Source organism: Podarcis liolepis (assembly GCF_965112155.1).
Source record: "Podarcis liolepis genome assembly, chromosome: 12".
Classification (NCBI taxonomy): Eukaryota; Metazoa; Chordata; class Lepidosauria; order Squamata; family Lacertidae; genus Podarcis; species Podarcis liolepis.
The window spans coordinates 23971713-23986866 of record NC_139563.1 but is presented as its reverse complement, the minus strand read 5'-3'; the positions used below and the strand labels follow the sequence as shown (position 1 = coordinate 23986866).

The following is a 15154-nucleotide window of genomic DNA, read 5'->3' as shown; positions in this document are numbered from 1 at the left end:
TTAACTTTTTGCCTTTTAGGTAAAGCACACTTTCTTCTCCCCTTTCCCCGTATTTTTCTTCATATATTTGTATAAAAGCTTTGCATTTTAAAAATGGATTTGTGTGTGTGTTTTGCACACAGCACTTAGCTTTGTTCCACATTTTTTTCAACTCAAGATAAAGGAATAATATGAGAACTTGCTGTCTCACTTTTCTTGTAATGTTCTCTTCCCTTAAAGGATTGCTTTGTTGCTGCAGACTTTTTGTCTTTCTTTCTGCATTATTACTTCTCCAGCCTCACTTTAATTACTTTAGGTTTCCCAGGGCAACATGTTCTAAATGGAAGCAATCACAATTTAGCTGGTTGGTAGCTCTAAGCAATAAAGCATTATCAACTTCTTAAGTTCACCAGAGGTTTTATTTTTTTTCTTAAACAGCAAGACCTCATTAGACTGGGGAATTTTGCTAGAATGCTGCGGGGACCCCCCCCCATTTTTTTTAAATGTTCGTGAGAAAGTATGATCTTGTGTCCTTCTAGTAAAATTCCAGAGTAACTTCAATATTTCATTCATTGTAAAACTGGGTGTCGTCATCTGCTGATGCTTCTGAATATTGTTCTCTTCAACGTGAGTTTTGCCGTTACTGACCTACTGAGGTGCTGTATATTTGAAATTGTGGTGCTGAGTCATGTTCAGCCTTAATGTATTTAGTTACTGTTCATAATAGGGAGCATTTCATAGTGTGGTTTCTATATGTTTTCTTTGCTGTTGTTGTCGTTTAGTCGTTTAGTCATGTCGAACTCTTTGTGACCCCATGGACCAGAGCACACCAGGCACTCCTGTCTTCCACTGCCTCCTGCAGTTTGGTCAAACTCATGCTGGTAGCTTCGCAAACACTATCCAACCATCTCGTCCTCTGTCGTCCCCTTCTCCTTGTGCCCTCCATCTTTCCCAACATCAGGGTCTTTTCCAGGGAGTCTTCTCTTCTCATGAGGTGGCCAAAGCATTGGAGCCTCAGCTTCAGGATCTGTCCTTCCAGTGAGCACTCAGGGCTGATTTCCTTCAGAATGGAGAGGTTTGATCTTCTTGCAGTCCATGGGACTCTCAAGAGTCTCCTCTAGCACCATAATTCAAAAGTATCAATTTTTCAGCGATCAGCCTTCTTTATGGTCCAGCTTTCACTTCCATACATCACTACTGGGAAAACCATAGCTTTAACTATACGGACCTTTGTTGGCAAGATGATGTCTCTACTTTTTAAGACACTGTCTAGGTTTGTCATTGCTTTTCTTACATTGTACTTTCTGGAATCTTGGAGTGCTCAGCTGCCTGTTATGTATTTGGAGGGTAGAGACACTGTTCAAAGTGGGCTTTTTGAACCTCTTGAGCTCCTGTAGTTTGCTATAGTGGCTCATAGGTGGGGTTTATTTCAGACATATTAGGTAGCAATAGAGGTCAATTGTATTTGAAAGGCTTGCTTTGATCCTTGATCTTTCCTACTACTCCAACACAACAAAGCTAACAATAACAGGAAGAAGTAGAACAACGGATTGCAGTGTTCAATTCACATACCTGGGAATAGTCCTCTGGGCTTCTATTTCCTTTGATGGTTGGAGACAAAACATGACTGCACAATAGTAACAGCTCAGACTGCAGTTCTTATTTCAGTCCTTGACGGCCTAGCTTCAGTCCTAGTCCCTGGAGCTACTGCAATGCTGAATTGCAATATGTAACATCAGAGGGGGAATAAAATCCTCTGGGCAAATCATACAAACCTAATGCAATCAATAGTGAAATAAAATAAAACTTGATTTTGGAGATGATTTGGAAAATGAAAACTGGGCTAGAACTATATCTGTGTAAATTTAGCCATGGCCAGCTTTGTGTTTAGGGTGTTCTAGACAAAGTGCTCTCCAGCAGGCCTGTTCCTCCACTGACTAGATAAAGGAGTAAAATCAAGGGGGGAGGGAAACCACAGCCATACTTTAAAATGTACTTTTAGTATTTTAACTAAGTACTAAACAGATTAAAACCACCTCAACTTTGTATGCATCTGGTTAGATGCTTAGAAAAAATAAGATTTTTCCCAGGAGCTGAAAAGAGGAGAATGAAGGCACCTGCTTGATCTCAATAGGCAGGGAGTTCCAAAATGTAAGCGATGTCATGCTAAGCAATCAAGTTCTTACAAATACAGAACAGGTATTATATGGCACCTGTAGTAGTGCCAGTTCAAAGTGGCCAATCAAAGTGGTCTAGTGGGCATATATGCCACTTTAGGCCACTGTAGGAATTTAAAATGACGTTTAGGCTTTTAAAAGTAAAGGTAAAGGGACCCCTGACCATTAAGTCCAGTCGTGACCGACTCTGGGGTTGCGGCGCTCATCTTGCTTTATTGGCTGAGGGAGCCGGCGTACAGCTTCTGGGTCATGTGGCCAGCATGACTAAGCCGCTTCTGGCGAACCAGAGCAGCACACGGAAACACTGTTTACCTTCCCGCCGGAGCGGTACCTATTTATCTACATGCACTTTGACATGCTTTCAAACTGCTAGGTTGGCAGGAGCAGGGACCGAGCAACGGGAGCTCACCCCGTCACAGGGATTTGAACCACCAACCTTCTGATCGGCAAGCCCTAGGCTCTGTGGTTTAACCCACAGTGCCACCTGCGTCCCATTTAGGCTTGTACCATTGCCTAAATTGAAATGTTTTTTGTTTTACTTTTAAAGGAGAGCCCAAGGCAAGCATCATCAGGGAGCCCTGCCAGGGTGTTGGGGTCCTGGCAGCTGACCCAAGATGTCAAGTTCTGACTCTGGCCCTGGAATTGAGTTCATGTTCTTCTTGCACTGCAACAGAATGAAAGCAAAAGGGAAATTCAGAGGGACTTGAATGGGAGCTGAGATTCTGCTTTCACAATTCTGCTTTTCACAATTGGACTATCAAAACTGGGTAGCCAGTTTACTTGCTTTCCTTTTTTGACTGCTCCATTCCCTGATCTCTTCTTTAAGTCTACAAAATGAAGGAAAGATTGCATTGGCCACTCCTGTTAGTAACAGCTTCTACGTCTAGATTCAGGTATGGACATCTGCAGCCCCATTCTACCTCAAATGCTCTCAAGCACTGTTAGAGTTTGTTTGCTGAGGTGTGTTGCAATTTGTTACAACAGCAGCTTTGTTTCATAAATGCAATCTAGAGGGGGATTTCAGAAACATGAGCAAGAAGGACACTTTGAATTTGTCTGTGAGTCAGGAAGCCTATGCTGTCCCATCAAACTCTAATGTTTCCCGAGCAGATGGCCTCTGGGGTAGATTAGAACTAGATTACCTATTCCTTTATAGACCAAAAGCAAGACCTTGGGCACTCGCTCCCTGAATTATAGGCATCAGTAGCCTGTTTAATGCTTTGGTGAACACTCATGATAATTCACAACCCTGTCAGGAAGCCCATAAACATTGAAAGTTTGACTTTGTGAACATTGCAATGATCAGTCAAGTATGATACTTGTCCTTGTAGAGATCAGTTCTTTCCTGCAAATGAAGGTACACATGGAATGCTAACACTTTGACTGTTGCTTTGGGGTTTCAATACAGCTGGGAGTCTTCTTATGCTGGGAGCCTTAACTGGTATAATTTTGATTTATTCAGCATTGCAGAAGAGCACTGTTCTTTTTGTATCTGTTTAATTTGAGTATCTACAGTCTAAACAGGGATAGAAATTCTGGTGAATAATTGAAAATTCACTATTTATTTCACAGGATTTTGCTGTTAATTGCAGTTCTGGATCTGCAGATTTCTCTTAATCAGAAAAAGCTCTTAAGAATAAATAGTGTGTCTAAATTCCCTTTTATGGGATGAAATCCTAAGCACACATATGGATGTAAATCCAATTGAACAGATTAGCTTGCAGTCAATAAGAAAATACTGCCCTGTTTGATTCCTCCAAATGTTTTTTTTTAAAAAAACTGGATTTGCTTTTGCTTTGTTAGTCATTACTTATCCATTTGTACTCCTGCATTGTCACACACACTCTAGTTTTTTAATTGTGCTCAAGTAGTGCTAAATGCTGCCTCAAAAGTGCCTTCCCTCTTTGTTCAAGAGGATGAGGGGGCAATCGTAAACACAAGAAGGTGGCATGAATTAAGCCATCATAAATTAAGTGGGGGCAAAATATGCCAGATCCACACTCTGTTCAGAAGTAGGGCTGCTGCTGGTTGAGCAGGTATAAGCCTGGGAGAGGGAAAGCAAACTTTTAAATAGTGTTTGAGTTACACCACCCTTTTTGTCTGGTTCCCAGGTCACATGATCTTGCTGAATGGGTTTGGATGTACTGTAGTCTAAGTCCCCTTCCCTCCTGCCACACCCACACCACACTACTTTTCCAAGGCTTGCACTGGTTTAAGATCCACATGGGTCCTGGCTGAGCTGACTTGGAGGAGATACACCAGTGTTTTTCTGGCTGCGAACTTAAGTTAGTGTAGCCCTGTTGAGCTGGAAACCTCCCGGCTCAGCTAATGATGTACCAGGTCTTCACTCACGCCAGCAGATTTGGCATTAGGACTGCACCCTAGGTCTAGTAATTATTATATTGACTTAATGTACATCTTACTCTTCCCCCTTTTCTGATATATGTGGGAAATAATTTAAATCCTGACCAAGGAAATTTGTCCCTATGCTGATATCAAACTTTTTCAACTCTTGAAAGTACTTTATCAATGTTTATTATTTAATATTGAAATCAAATGTCTTTAGGGCAGCTAGAAGAAAAGGGTATCTGAAAACAAACCACTTATTCAATCCTAAAGCTGCAGTCCTAAACCCAGTGGGACTTACTACTACATAATCATGCACAGGATTTTCATAATTTAAGAGGGGATTATATTTTTTTTGCATCATGCCTAGAAACCACCCCTACTGCTAGAAGACAGTATTGAGGAGCCACTGGGAAGTACTCTCTGCAGACAGAGATGTCTTGTTTAGCCATCAGTCAGTCAGCTGTTCTTAACCTGAAAGGTTGTGTCTGACAGGATGTAATTTCCAAGTGTTGCTAAGGCCCCGAGAGTCAGATCAGAGTTCAGTGGCGTGCCAGCCTAGTTCATGACTTCATTGCTTTGGCTACTAGTGAGGGCACAAATCATCTGGAGGACCTGCCAACTGCCTACCAAGGAGTTAGGCTTACTGTGATCAGCAATTGCTGGCAGTTCTAACTGCCCGAGTGAAATGATGCATTTAGTACTGTAACTTCCAAACCATCCATAATTCTTTGCTAAGAGAGAGGAAAACAATAACACACAAAATAGCTTCCTGTACTCCCCCACTCCCCGTACTCCCCCACTAGTAGTAGCAACAAACTACTATAATGGTACAAAGCTGTGTGAAAATACTCTAGTCTCTGATGTGTTAGGAGCCTGTGCTCTTCTTTGGGGATCACAGAAACCATTGGCGTATATTAGCATATATTAGTATATTAGCATTGAACACAGCCACAAGATTTGTGTTGTATCTGTAGCTTTAAACACTTTAAGATTCAGATCTGTTTGTGTGTTATTTTGTGGTCTCATCACTTCATTTTTTGGTTTGGGTTCCAGGCTACTCTATATAATCTAAAACTCTGTGGCCCCCATTCACCATAATGGGGAATCCAAAAACAGCTATAATGTTTTCCTTGACCAAAATGGATGGAATAGTTGGGCGGGGTATAAATAAATATATATATTATTTATTACATGGAAGCTCATTAAGACTGTATTAGACCTGCCAAATTGCAGATAAATAGGTCCAGAAGCTTTTAGTGGGAGAAATGATTCATTTCCCTCCATAATCCTTCATGAGTAGGGGAAAGCACAGGGGATGGGTGGGAGTCTTGTTCTTTCTCACCTTAAAACAATTAAGAAGTGGCCAAGTGACGTGTATTCTTGCTTGTACATGTTTTAAAAGTTTGAACCATCACTCCAGCTTTCCCATTCCACCTGTTTTTTGTGCAATGCAGAAGGCTTCCTGTAATGTATTTTTTGTGATTTAATTGTTTTATCCTTTTGTAAACCACTTTGAGTTTTTTGTTTATATCAAGCAGTGCATAAATTTTTATGAAATTAAATGAATAAATGTTGGCCTGTCTGGTTTGCCATACTAGGAATTTTCTGAGTCAGCTCTCAAGCATTGTAGTTTCAGTTCTGCGTTACAAGGTGCAACCTCCTGGTTTCCCCTCCATAAACCATTTGTGTTAGAATTATTTCTGTTTATGTATCCTCTGTGTGGCCTTCTCTTCATGATGCTTTTCATCTCTAGTACATCTTACAACATGAGACTGTCTGGAATGCTGCCTGTAGAGTTCCGATTAGCAATTTGTTTATTTATTGTTAAAGTAGAGCAATGTTGTTGTTTTTTTAAGAAGTAACCTGAAATGAAGCTTTTGGGGTTGTCGTTTCTTTAAAAATCCTCCACTACTATGCTTTAACAAAAAAAGCAAAGCCCACAGAAAAGCTAGAGAAAGATAAAAATATATAGTAAAACACAGAACTATACAATATAAAAAAAGTCCAGAAACAAAGCAACAGAACGACACAAGGTTTTGTGAGCACCCTGACATTGCCCTTCAGGAAGGCAGCAAAAAATCCCAGTTCACCTCATTAGTTGGCCCACGCAGAGCCAATGCACACCCCTAACAAAGGCCTTAAGAGCAGCATTTTTCTCTTAAATTCATTAGAAATTCACATTGTTTCGGTAAATATGGGTACAGTCATCAGAGTTTGTTAGTTCTTATCAAAACAGAAATTTGTAGTTTTTAAATATAATTTTGCTTTGTTTGTATATACACAGTGCACACAGGAGAAAGTTAACTATGCCAAAGTCCCACTGAAATTAATAGGATTTTGGAACTTCCCGTGCTTAGTTCACAGTGCATCATCAGCATGCTAAACTTTCCCTGGATTGTGTCCTCTGTGTTTTGGTTACAATGATCACTCCTCTATGAAGTATTGTGTCACAGAATGTCACAGAAAATGAGCCCTTGGGTTTTAGATTTTATGTGGTATAAATGCTAAGAGTGTCAGATAGGGCCCGGGGAAGCCAAGGTTCAAATCCTCATCAGCCATGAAACTCTCTGAGCGATCTTGGCTCTCTCAGCTTGGCCAGCATCACGGGTTTGTTGTGAGAATAAAATGGGATGGGCAAGAACTCGGTACATTGAGCTGAGGTGCTTGAGTAAAGGGTATGAAAATATAATAAATAGTATTGTAGCTCTATTAATGGGGCACCATCACTCACACAAGAAGTTGCATCATTGTCCACTTTGAATGGCAAATTGGCAGTAGCATGCTCTACTTAATACCATTTTAGGATAGTGCAATTACAAAGAAGGGGTGAATGGGTATGTTTATAACCTGAGATGTTGATACTTAAAAATATCCTGAAGGGGGAGAACCTCATTTATCTCACATAATGAACAGCAGTGTGTTATACTTCTGATTTTTTCTAAATTGAAACATTTCATTTAGACTATATATAAATGTTTATTACTGCCTTTCTGCTCCAGGAACCAAAGAATACCGTAGCATATATCTGTGTTAACTATGTCAACAGTAAGATCTAACTAATTCCAGCCAAAGTTTGGTGCTAGAAGAAATACTGGATCATTAATGTTAATGAAACGTGCAAACAGTTAAAAAAACCCACAAGTCTTTATTGTATAGCTTTGGACTGGATTTATGGAGATAAGAATTTGATCAACCATCAGATATTTCTTCACTGAATCTCAGGACCACCACTTTTCATTCTTAACTATATTGGCCTCTCAGTCCTAAACACATTTATTTTGATGTACTCCAATTGATTTCTTTCTCAAACCTCCTTCTAAATAAGCTTGCTTGAATCATAGCCTTGGTCCTTATGTATCCTGACCTCTGTTAAATTCTTCTTCCAAAGAGCAAGTTGTCAGAATGGCATAAATACTTAGGCCCTAATTCTGCCAAGGATTTAAACACTCTCATTATTCATGGTAAAGAGGATGACTCTTTTTCAGAAGTACAAAAAAGAAAAAAGAAAAAGGTTTGACTGCCTGTGATTATAAAGGAAATTAAGGTTACAACACCCCAAAAAAAAAAAAATACTTACTTGGGAGTATGCCCTATTGAATTCAGTGGGATTTTCTTGTAAATATAAATGCATAGGCTTGTGTAGCAAGTTGCAGCAATCTTACCTTTTACTCAATATCTCCTATGTCAGAGGCATTATTCCAGAAGGAAGTGGTTAAAAAGCTGAAACTAATTCAAAGCATGCCTACTCAGTGAGAAATCACTTACTCCCATGTAAGTGTGGAGCCTAAGTTCACTCTGCAGATTTCTGAAAACAGTAGCTGATAGGGTAAGAAGGCTCCCTGAAAAGGTAAGGAGGCTCCCTAGCCCTGTAATTCAAGCAGGTCATGTGATAATTGAAATTATATTCCATATCCTTTCCCCCTAGGACCAATTGTACCACAACCTCAAACGTGTGGCAGTGAGAGATTCACATGCAGCTACGTAAAGCAGTGTGTGCCTCTTTCTGCAAAGTGCAATGGAGTGGAAGACTGCACTGATGGGACTGATGAAATGGCCTGCCCTACTGAGCAACCTACCACAGGCTCCCCAAGACATTGCAAGGAAGAGGAATTCCAGTGTGCTAACCAGTCGTGTATCCCATCACTCCTGAGATGCGATGGTGTGGCCGACTGTAGGTTCAATGAAGATGAAGCCAATTGTCGTAAGTTCGTTGTATACAAATACTACAACCCGAAATCAATGTAAAATATTATGATTCTATGGGTAATGTTTGATTTATTTATTTTTACTTAACCCCCTGCCCACTGTTGTTGTTTAGTCGTGTCCAACTCTTCGTGACCCCATGGACCAAAGCACACCAGGCACTCCTGTCTTCCACTGCCTCCCGCAGCTTGGTCAAACTCATGTTGCTAGTAGCTTCAAGAACACTGTCCAACCATCTCGTCCTCTGTCGTCCCCTTCTCCTTGTGCCCTCCATCTTTCCCAACATCAGGGTCTTTTCCAGGGAGTCTTCTCTTCTCATGAAGTGGCCAAAGTATTGGAGCCTCAGCTTCAGGATCTGTCCTTCCAGTGAGCACTCAGGGCTGATTTCCTTCAGAATGGATAGGTTTGACCTTCTTGCAGTCCATGGGACCCTGCCAACTAGTATAACATGATATTGAATGATATGTCACATGGACGAATAACAAAGATAAGTCCCAGGGGTCTTTAGAAATTCCCAGTGCACCCTACAGCAATCTTATCACATTTGAGGCAAATTATCATTTCTAATTTGCTTCAATTATTATTGAATCATCAGGGCTAGGAAAGTGATGCTTAAAGGTCTGACTTGGTCATAGTCTCTACTTGATACAGCAGAATAGGAATGGATCCAGCTACTACATATTCTAAACATTTGCAGCATCCATATAATAACAGATCAATCTTGTGCATATAAAGAGTCTACATTTCCCTGCCCTCTGATGTTATTAAGAAGTGGAATTGACTTTTAGGGGATGAAAAATTAAAGGCATGGCTCCATGATACCCTCCCATATAACAAATTTCTTCCTTGAGTTTAAACCATTTGGGTTGAATACCTGTGATAAAGACATCTTTGTGTGCGCGTGTGTGCATTCTTGGACTGATGGAAGTTTCAAAATAGTTAAGATAATTTTATAAGAGATAAAAAACCAAAATAAGGTATGCAACTCAGTTACTGGCAAGACCTAGTAGAGGCGTATGTATGCCCACTGGGAGCCACTCAAAAGAGTTAATTTAATTTAAAATACTGTTTATGCAGTATTTTTGGAATACTGGCACTGGAGGTAAGCCCATTTGCATGTATGGCAATTTTGGTGGTTCAAAAATGACGAGTAAAGAAAAGAAAAGATGACCTCACTCCAGAGTTCTGTATATATACAAATGGGTGCATAAATCTACTTGTATGAGCGGACTTGCTCATTTACTTCAGGGGAGGGAGCAGCTATTTTTCTGAATCCCTTTGTGCTGACTCTCATGGAAGCGAATGAGATAGCACTTACAGATAGAACTTATTTCTGCTCATGCTTCTGCAAGAGAGCACAAATAAGAAAATCTCATCATATTAATAGATCTGGGTTACAATTCTAAACTTAGTTTTCTAGGAGTAAGCCTTGTTAAATTCAATGGGACTTAATTGTGTGTAAATTTATATAGGGATTACACTGTTAGGCAGCAATCCTGTGCACACTTACCTGGGAAAAAGTCCTATTAAAAATATTAAAAAGTATGCTGTAATCTACTGAAAAGCAATATACCATGTTCTATTTCTTTTTAGTATTAACGTGCTACACATTTGTATTAAATGTTTGCGACTGTCATGACGGCTGGCAGACATATAACACTGCTACATGTGTGTGTTTTACGTTATCTCTCCTGAACTAGCAAGCCATGTGGCTCCTATCATTTAATGCATATTGTTTCCCCTCCTGTTATAAATTCCTGATCTGTACCGCGAGCCACCTAGATCCTTTTCTGAGTTTTGAGCCCCAGTTTTTATTGAGTGAAAATTCCTTTCCCAGACCAGGCGCTAGACTGGGGTGGTATAGTTGAATATGGTCTGCAGAGATAAAACTTAAATCCAGAATGAAAAGGGAGGCAATCAGAAAATCTTTCACTCAGATCTTTGTAAACCCTCATCTCCACTACTACTGCCACCACAAAATTCTTGCCATGCCATGTGTGATTTAAAGATTTGTGTAGACAGGAGGATTCCAGCAGTGCTGACAGAAGAGGATAGTGGGGTATATATGTTAATGTTGCATTATAACGATTAATATGGTGGATTTTATTTCCTGCTCTGTCTTCCAGAAGCATGAAATTACTGCTTATGCTTACAAATGTTGTACTTAGCCAGTCCTTCCACCATCCCAAATTCTTACAAAGAGGATATAATCTCACTTATTTATTTTATTTTTTAAAACTGCATGATTTAAAACAGAGAAGGAATAAAAATTGAATTAATGGTAGGTAGGTATACATTGCTCATTTGCCCAAGTAGAGTGTGGCTTCACTGCTGACAGCAATGACTGAAAAATGATTTTCCTGCCCTTAATAGGATCTGGGTTGTATCCCTATAAACCTTGAAAGACAGACAAAGTGTTAATGAATTTTATTTTATTTTTAAAGGGCTGAGTCTGTTTTCCCCTACCTCCATCCCCTGTGGTGGAAGCAAGTATAGTTGCACCCACAAAAACTTCATTAGCATTCAGGATCCAACATAAATGTCATATTAGCATCATGAAACATTAATAGGATGGTGTTAATTGTCCCTCACAAAAGTCACTTTTAAGTATCAGAGAACCTGGACTGCATGCAATATTCATTAACTGCAAAGCAAGAAATGCAACTTAAGTATAAACATTAAAACAGCCAGAGAATTCTAGAGTTACAGTTAAGTCCTTGCCAATATCTTAACTATATGCAGAGAATAAAAGCTGCTCAGACCTCATTCCTGAGCAGTCCCTCGTTCTGAATAGTCACATATGGCAGACTCAAATGCCTAACCCTTACCAACAGTTGACATAAAGGAGGATGTTTCTGCACACAGAATAACTGTATCAGGTGATAGATTGCTGAGAAACTTGTAGCGATTTGGATCTGTCTGTGACACACTTTCCTTGAGTATCCATAAAAACAATGAAAATAGCCAAAGTCTCTTTCTAGGTTTGAGCATTCCTGTAAATACTTAGGGTAAAACTGTACACAGTTCCCTACAGAATTGTCTTTGTGGTTACTGGGGCCATCTGATTATTTCAGAAACCTACCCTACCCCTACATAAATGTTTGGTGTCCTTAGAAGGGTGTCGGTTCCATCGCTGAGTGCTGCCTAGCTGATGTCAGGGCCTTCTCAGTACTGGCCCCCCATTTACAGAATGCACCTCCTGGTGAGGTGCATCTTCTCCCCTCATTATTTTTTTAGTATAATGTTTTATTAATTTGTAGTAAAGTAACATCAATCAAGTCCAACAAAACATGTAGAGTGTTACATGTCTATATCAATTGCATGTGAAAAGAAAAGTTGAGTGGGGACATAGTAAAATAACTAAATTATTAAGTGCATTGTGAAGGCTTCAGCTATCTGTTACATAATCTCTCCTTAAGCATGAGTGGCTGGATGTCTTACATTAACATCATTTCTATTTACATAGTTGATATACGGAGACCATAACTTATCAAAATGACCGTGTTTAGTTTGACTTCTTACAACCCTTCTGTGTTGCATTAGTGCTTGGAAAGAGCCAAACCCCAAACTTTCCCTTGCCATCCCTTCAGAGTTTGTCCCCTTTGTTATTAACATTTAGGTGGAATTTTAAAATATTCCTGTACAGTGGTACCTCAGGTTACATATGCTTCAAGGCTTCAAGTTACATACGCTTCAGGTTACAGACTCCGCTAACCCAGAAATAGTGCTTCAGGTTAAGAACTTTGCTTCAGGATGAGAACAGAAATCGTCCTCCGGTGGCGCGGCAGCAGCAGGAGGCCCCATTCGCTAAAGTGGTCTTCAGGTTAAGAACAGTTTCAGGTTAAGTATGGACTTCCAGAATGAATTAAGTACTTAACCTGAGGTACCACTGTATTTGGTTGCTGAAATATATTGCTTGTAATTGTGATACTATTTGATCTTTATTCTTATAATTAAATGCTGAAATAATTTTCATTTTTCTGTTGTGTGCATTATGCTTTTCATTCTCACCATACTTCCATTTTACACACACACTACAAGAATGTTTTGCTTGTTTGGATAGTGTTTAGTGATCATGGATGAGGAACTGATTCTTTTAGGAGCATACTTACTTTTTAAAGAAGCATAATGTTTAATATTTTAAATGCTATAGTATTATTCTAAAAATTGTTTCATATGCAGAATCAATATGGATTAAAGATCTTAATCACGGCTAAATAAAGGATTCTTTATGGAGATTACACAAAGTGAAAAGGGGGAATCATAAATGTAAACAACAATAAAAATACAATAAAAATATTTAAGAACAATTATGAACAATTAAAACTGTCACATACTCTCAGTTAATAATTCCATAATTCCCCTCTGGAAGTTCACCAATTAAGGCAGTCAAAATCACTGGCAAAAATGTGTCCCACAGTGGGTTTGCACCACTGTTTTTTCTTGCTTCAAAATGATTTTTGAATACTTCTGAAATCGTACCTCAGCACTAATGAATCTGATCAGTTCATATTAACCAAACTAACTGAAAAAAACTAACTAAAAATCAAGTAGTCCTCATAAATTGAGCTAATTGAACTAATCCTACTCAAAGGTGAACTCTCCAAACTAATCAAAGTCAAAATAATTAATTCATTAAATCCTATTGTATGCTGCTAAAATGCTGAGTTCAGTCAAGCTAAGGGATATTTGATTTACCTCTGTGTGGGATCTGTCTGAAACTCTGGGATGTGACATTATGGGGTGATACAAGTTGTGGTCAGATGGTTCAAAGATTATGTAGTCACAAAGTTCATGTTCAGTAATTATCTGCTGTAAATTCAGATTGCTAGATCTGGCAAATGGGACATACGATCTGCTATTTTGAATAGTTTTTTTTCTGCTCTGTGTTCAAAATTTGAATCACATGAAATGCCTTGAGATACCTGTCTCTAATGTGGCTCTCAGTGTCATTTGGTGAATTTACGGTGATTTCACTGTAGTTATTGCTATTGATTCTTGAATTAACACAGTTGCCCTCAACCACCCAGCCGTTCATAGTTGCCCGGTACTTGCCTGTAGTAATGTTGTTGCATTCGTATGTAATAATACGATTAAAGAGATTGTATTGTTGCTGAAGTGAGCATACGCTATTGTTATTTGCTGATGCAGCTACTTTCAGAATTTGTTAGTAATGCCCTGGCTTTGAATGGATAAATGATATCAGACCTTTGTAGCTGTGCATACATTTGTCATTTCCTTGGTTTTTAAAAAATCATTATCCCATTCTGAGACCAATTCTCCTGAATGTGAAATTAGTCAACCAACAATGCCATTGGGGTGGGAAGAAATCTGTCCATAGTCTCTTAAACAATGATACTGAAAAATAATAATCTCAGACAATACTACAGAACATTTCATTAGTTATAGTAGCTCTAATGACAGAACGCTGTTAGTTTCTGGAAGACTAAGCACAGGCATTCGGGTCACATCCTGTTGATCAGTGATCCCATCATGAATTAGTTTGAGGCTTAAACATTTCCTCCAAGATTATCCCTTTAGGGTTCTTTGACGTTAGATGATCTTAGAGATTATAGTGGAATGCTGCAGCATGGCAGTACACAGCTTTAGAAAAAACAGGATAGATTTGATATTTTTATGCTTGCAAGCACAGTGTGTTTTAATTTTTGCAGCACAAAATAGAACATTTTAGAATATTTGGTGACTTATTGGTGCTAGGATAAATACTTGCATGGAGACCATGTGTAATTATTTTCATCTAGCTGCATAGTTTCAATATTAAGGTACCATAAATAAAAGTCATCTCTGGCATACAGCATACACATCTCTGGTCCTGAAATGCAAGTTATATTCTTGTTCCTTTTCAGAACAGTGTGATTAATTTTGTATATTGAAAAAGCAAAGCATACAGTACATACAAAATAAAACAGACAGATCTCTTGCCAGTCACCATCGAGGTTTCAGGGCCTACCAAGTACCATAGAACCACAAGCTAGAGCCATGAGAGTGGGGGGAGAGAAAGCACCAGTGTGTTGTAGTGGTTAGAGTGTTGGACTAGGGCCTGGGAGACCAGGGTCTGAACCCCTACTTGGCCATGAAGGTCACTGAGTGACTTTGAGCCAGTCACTGCCTCTCAGCCCAAACCTACATCACAGGGTGTACAAATGTATATTTGCAGTGGTACCTCGGGTTACATACGCTTCAGGTTACAGACTCCGCTAACCCAGAAGTATTACCTCGGGTTAAGAACTTTGCTTCAGGATGAGAACAGAAATTGTGCTCCAGCGGCGCAGCAGCAGCAGGAGGCCCCATTAGCTAAAGTGGTGCTTCAGGTTAAGAACAGTTTCAGGTTAAGAACAGACCTCCAGAAGAATTAAGTACTTAACCCGAGGTACCACTGTATTGCTTTGTGGATGAAACATCAAGCAACAATTTGCATATGTGAA

At 39.4% G+C, this 15154-nt stretch overlaps 1 protein-coding gene across 1 annotated transcript in view; it reads left to right on the top strand.

The window, feature by feature from the left end:
- MALRD1 (MAM and LDL receptor class A domain containing 1) overlaps positions 1 to 15154 on the top strand; it is a 226792-nt gene that overhangs the window by 163776 nt on the left and 47862 nt on the right. The window contains exon 35 of the mRNA XM_083467342.1: positions 8431 to 8706. Within this exon, the coding sequence (XP_083323468.1) occupies positions 8431 to 8706 (276 nt within the window). The remainder of the gene's footprint in view (positions 1 to 8430; positions 8707 to 15154) is intronic.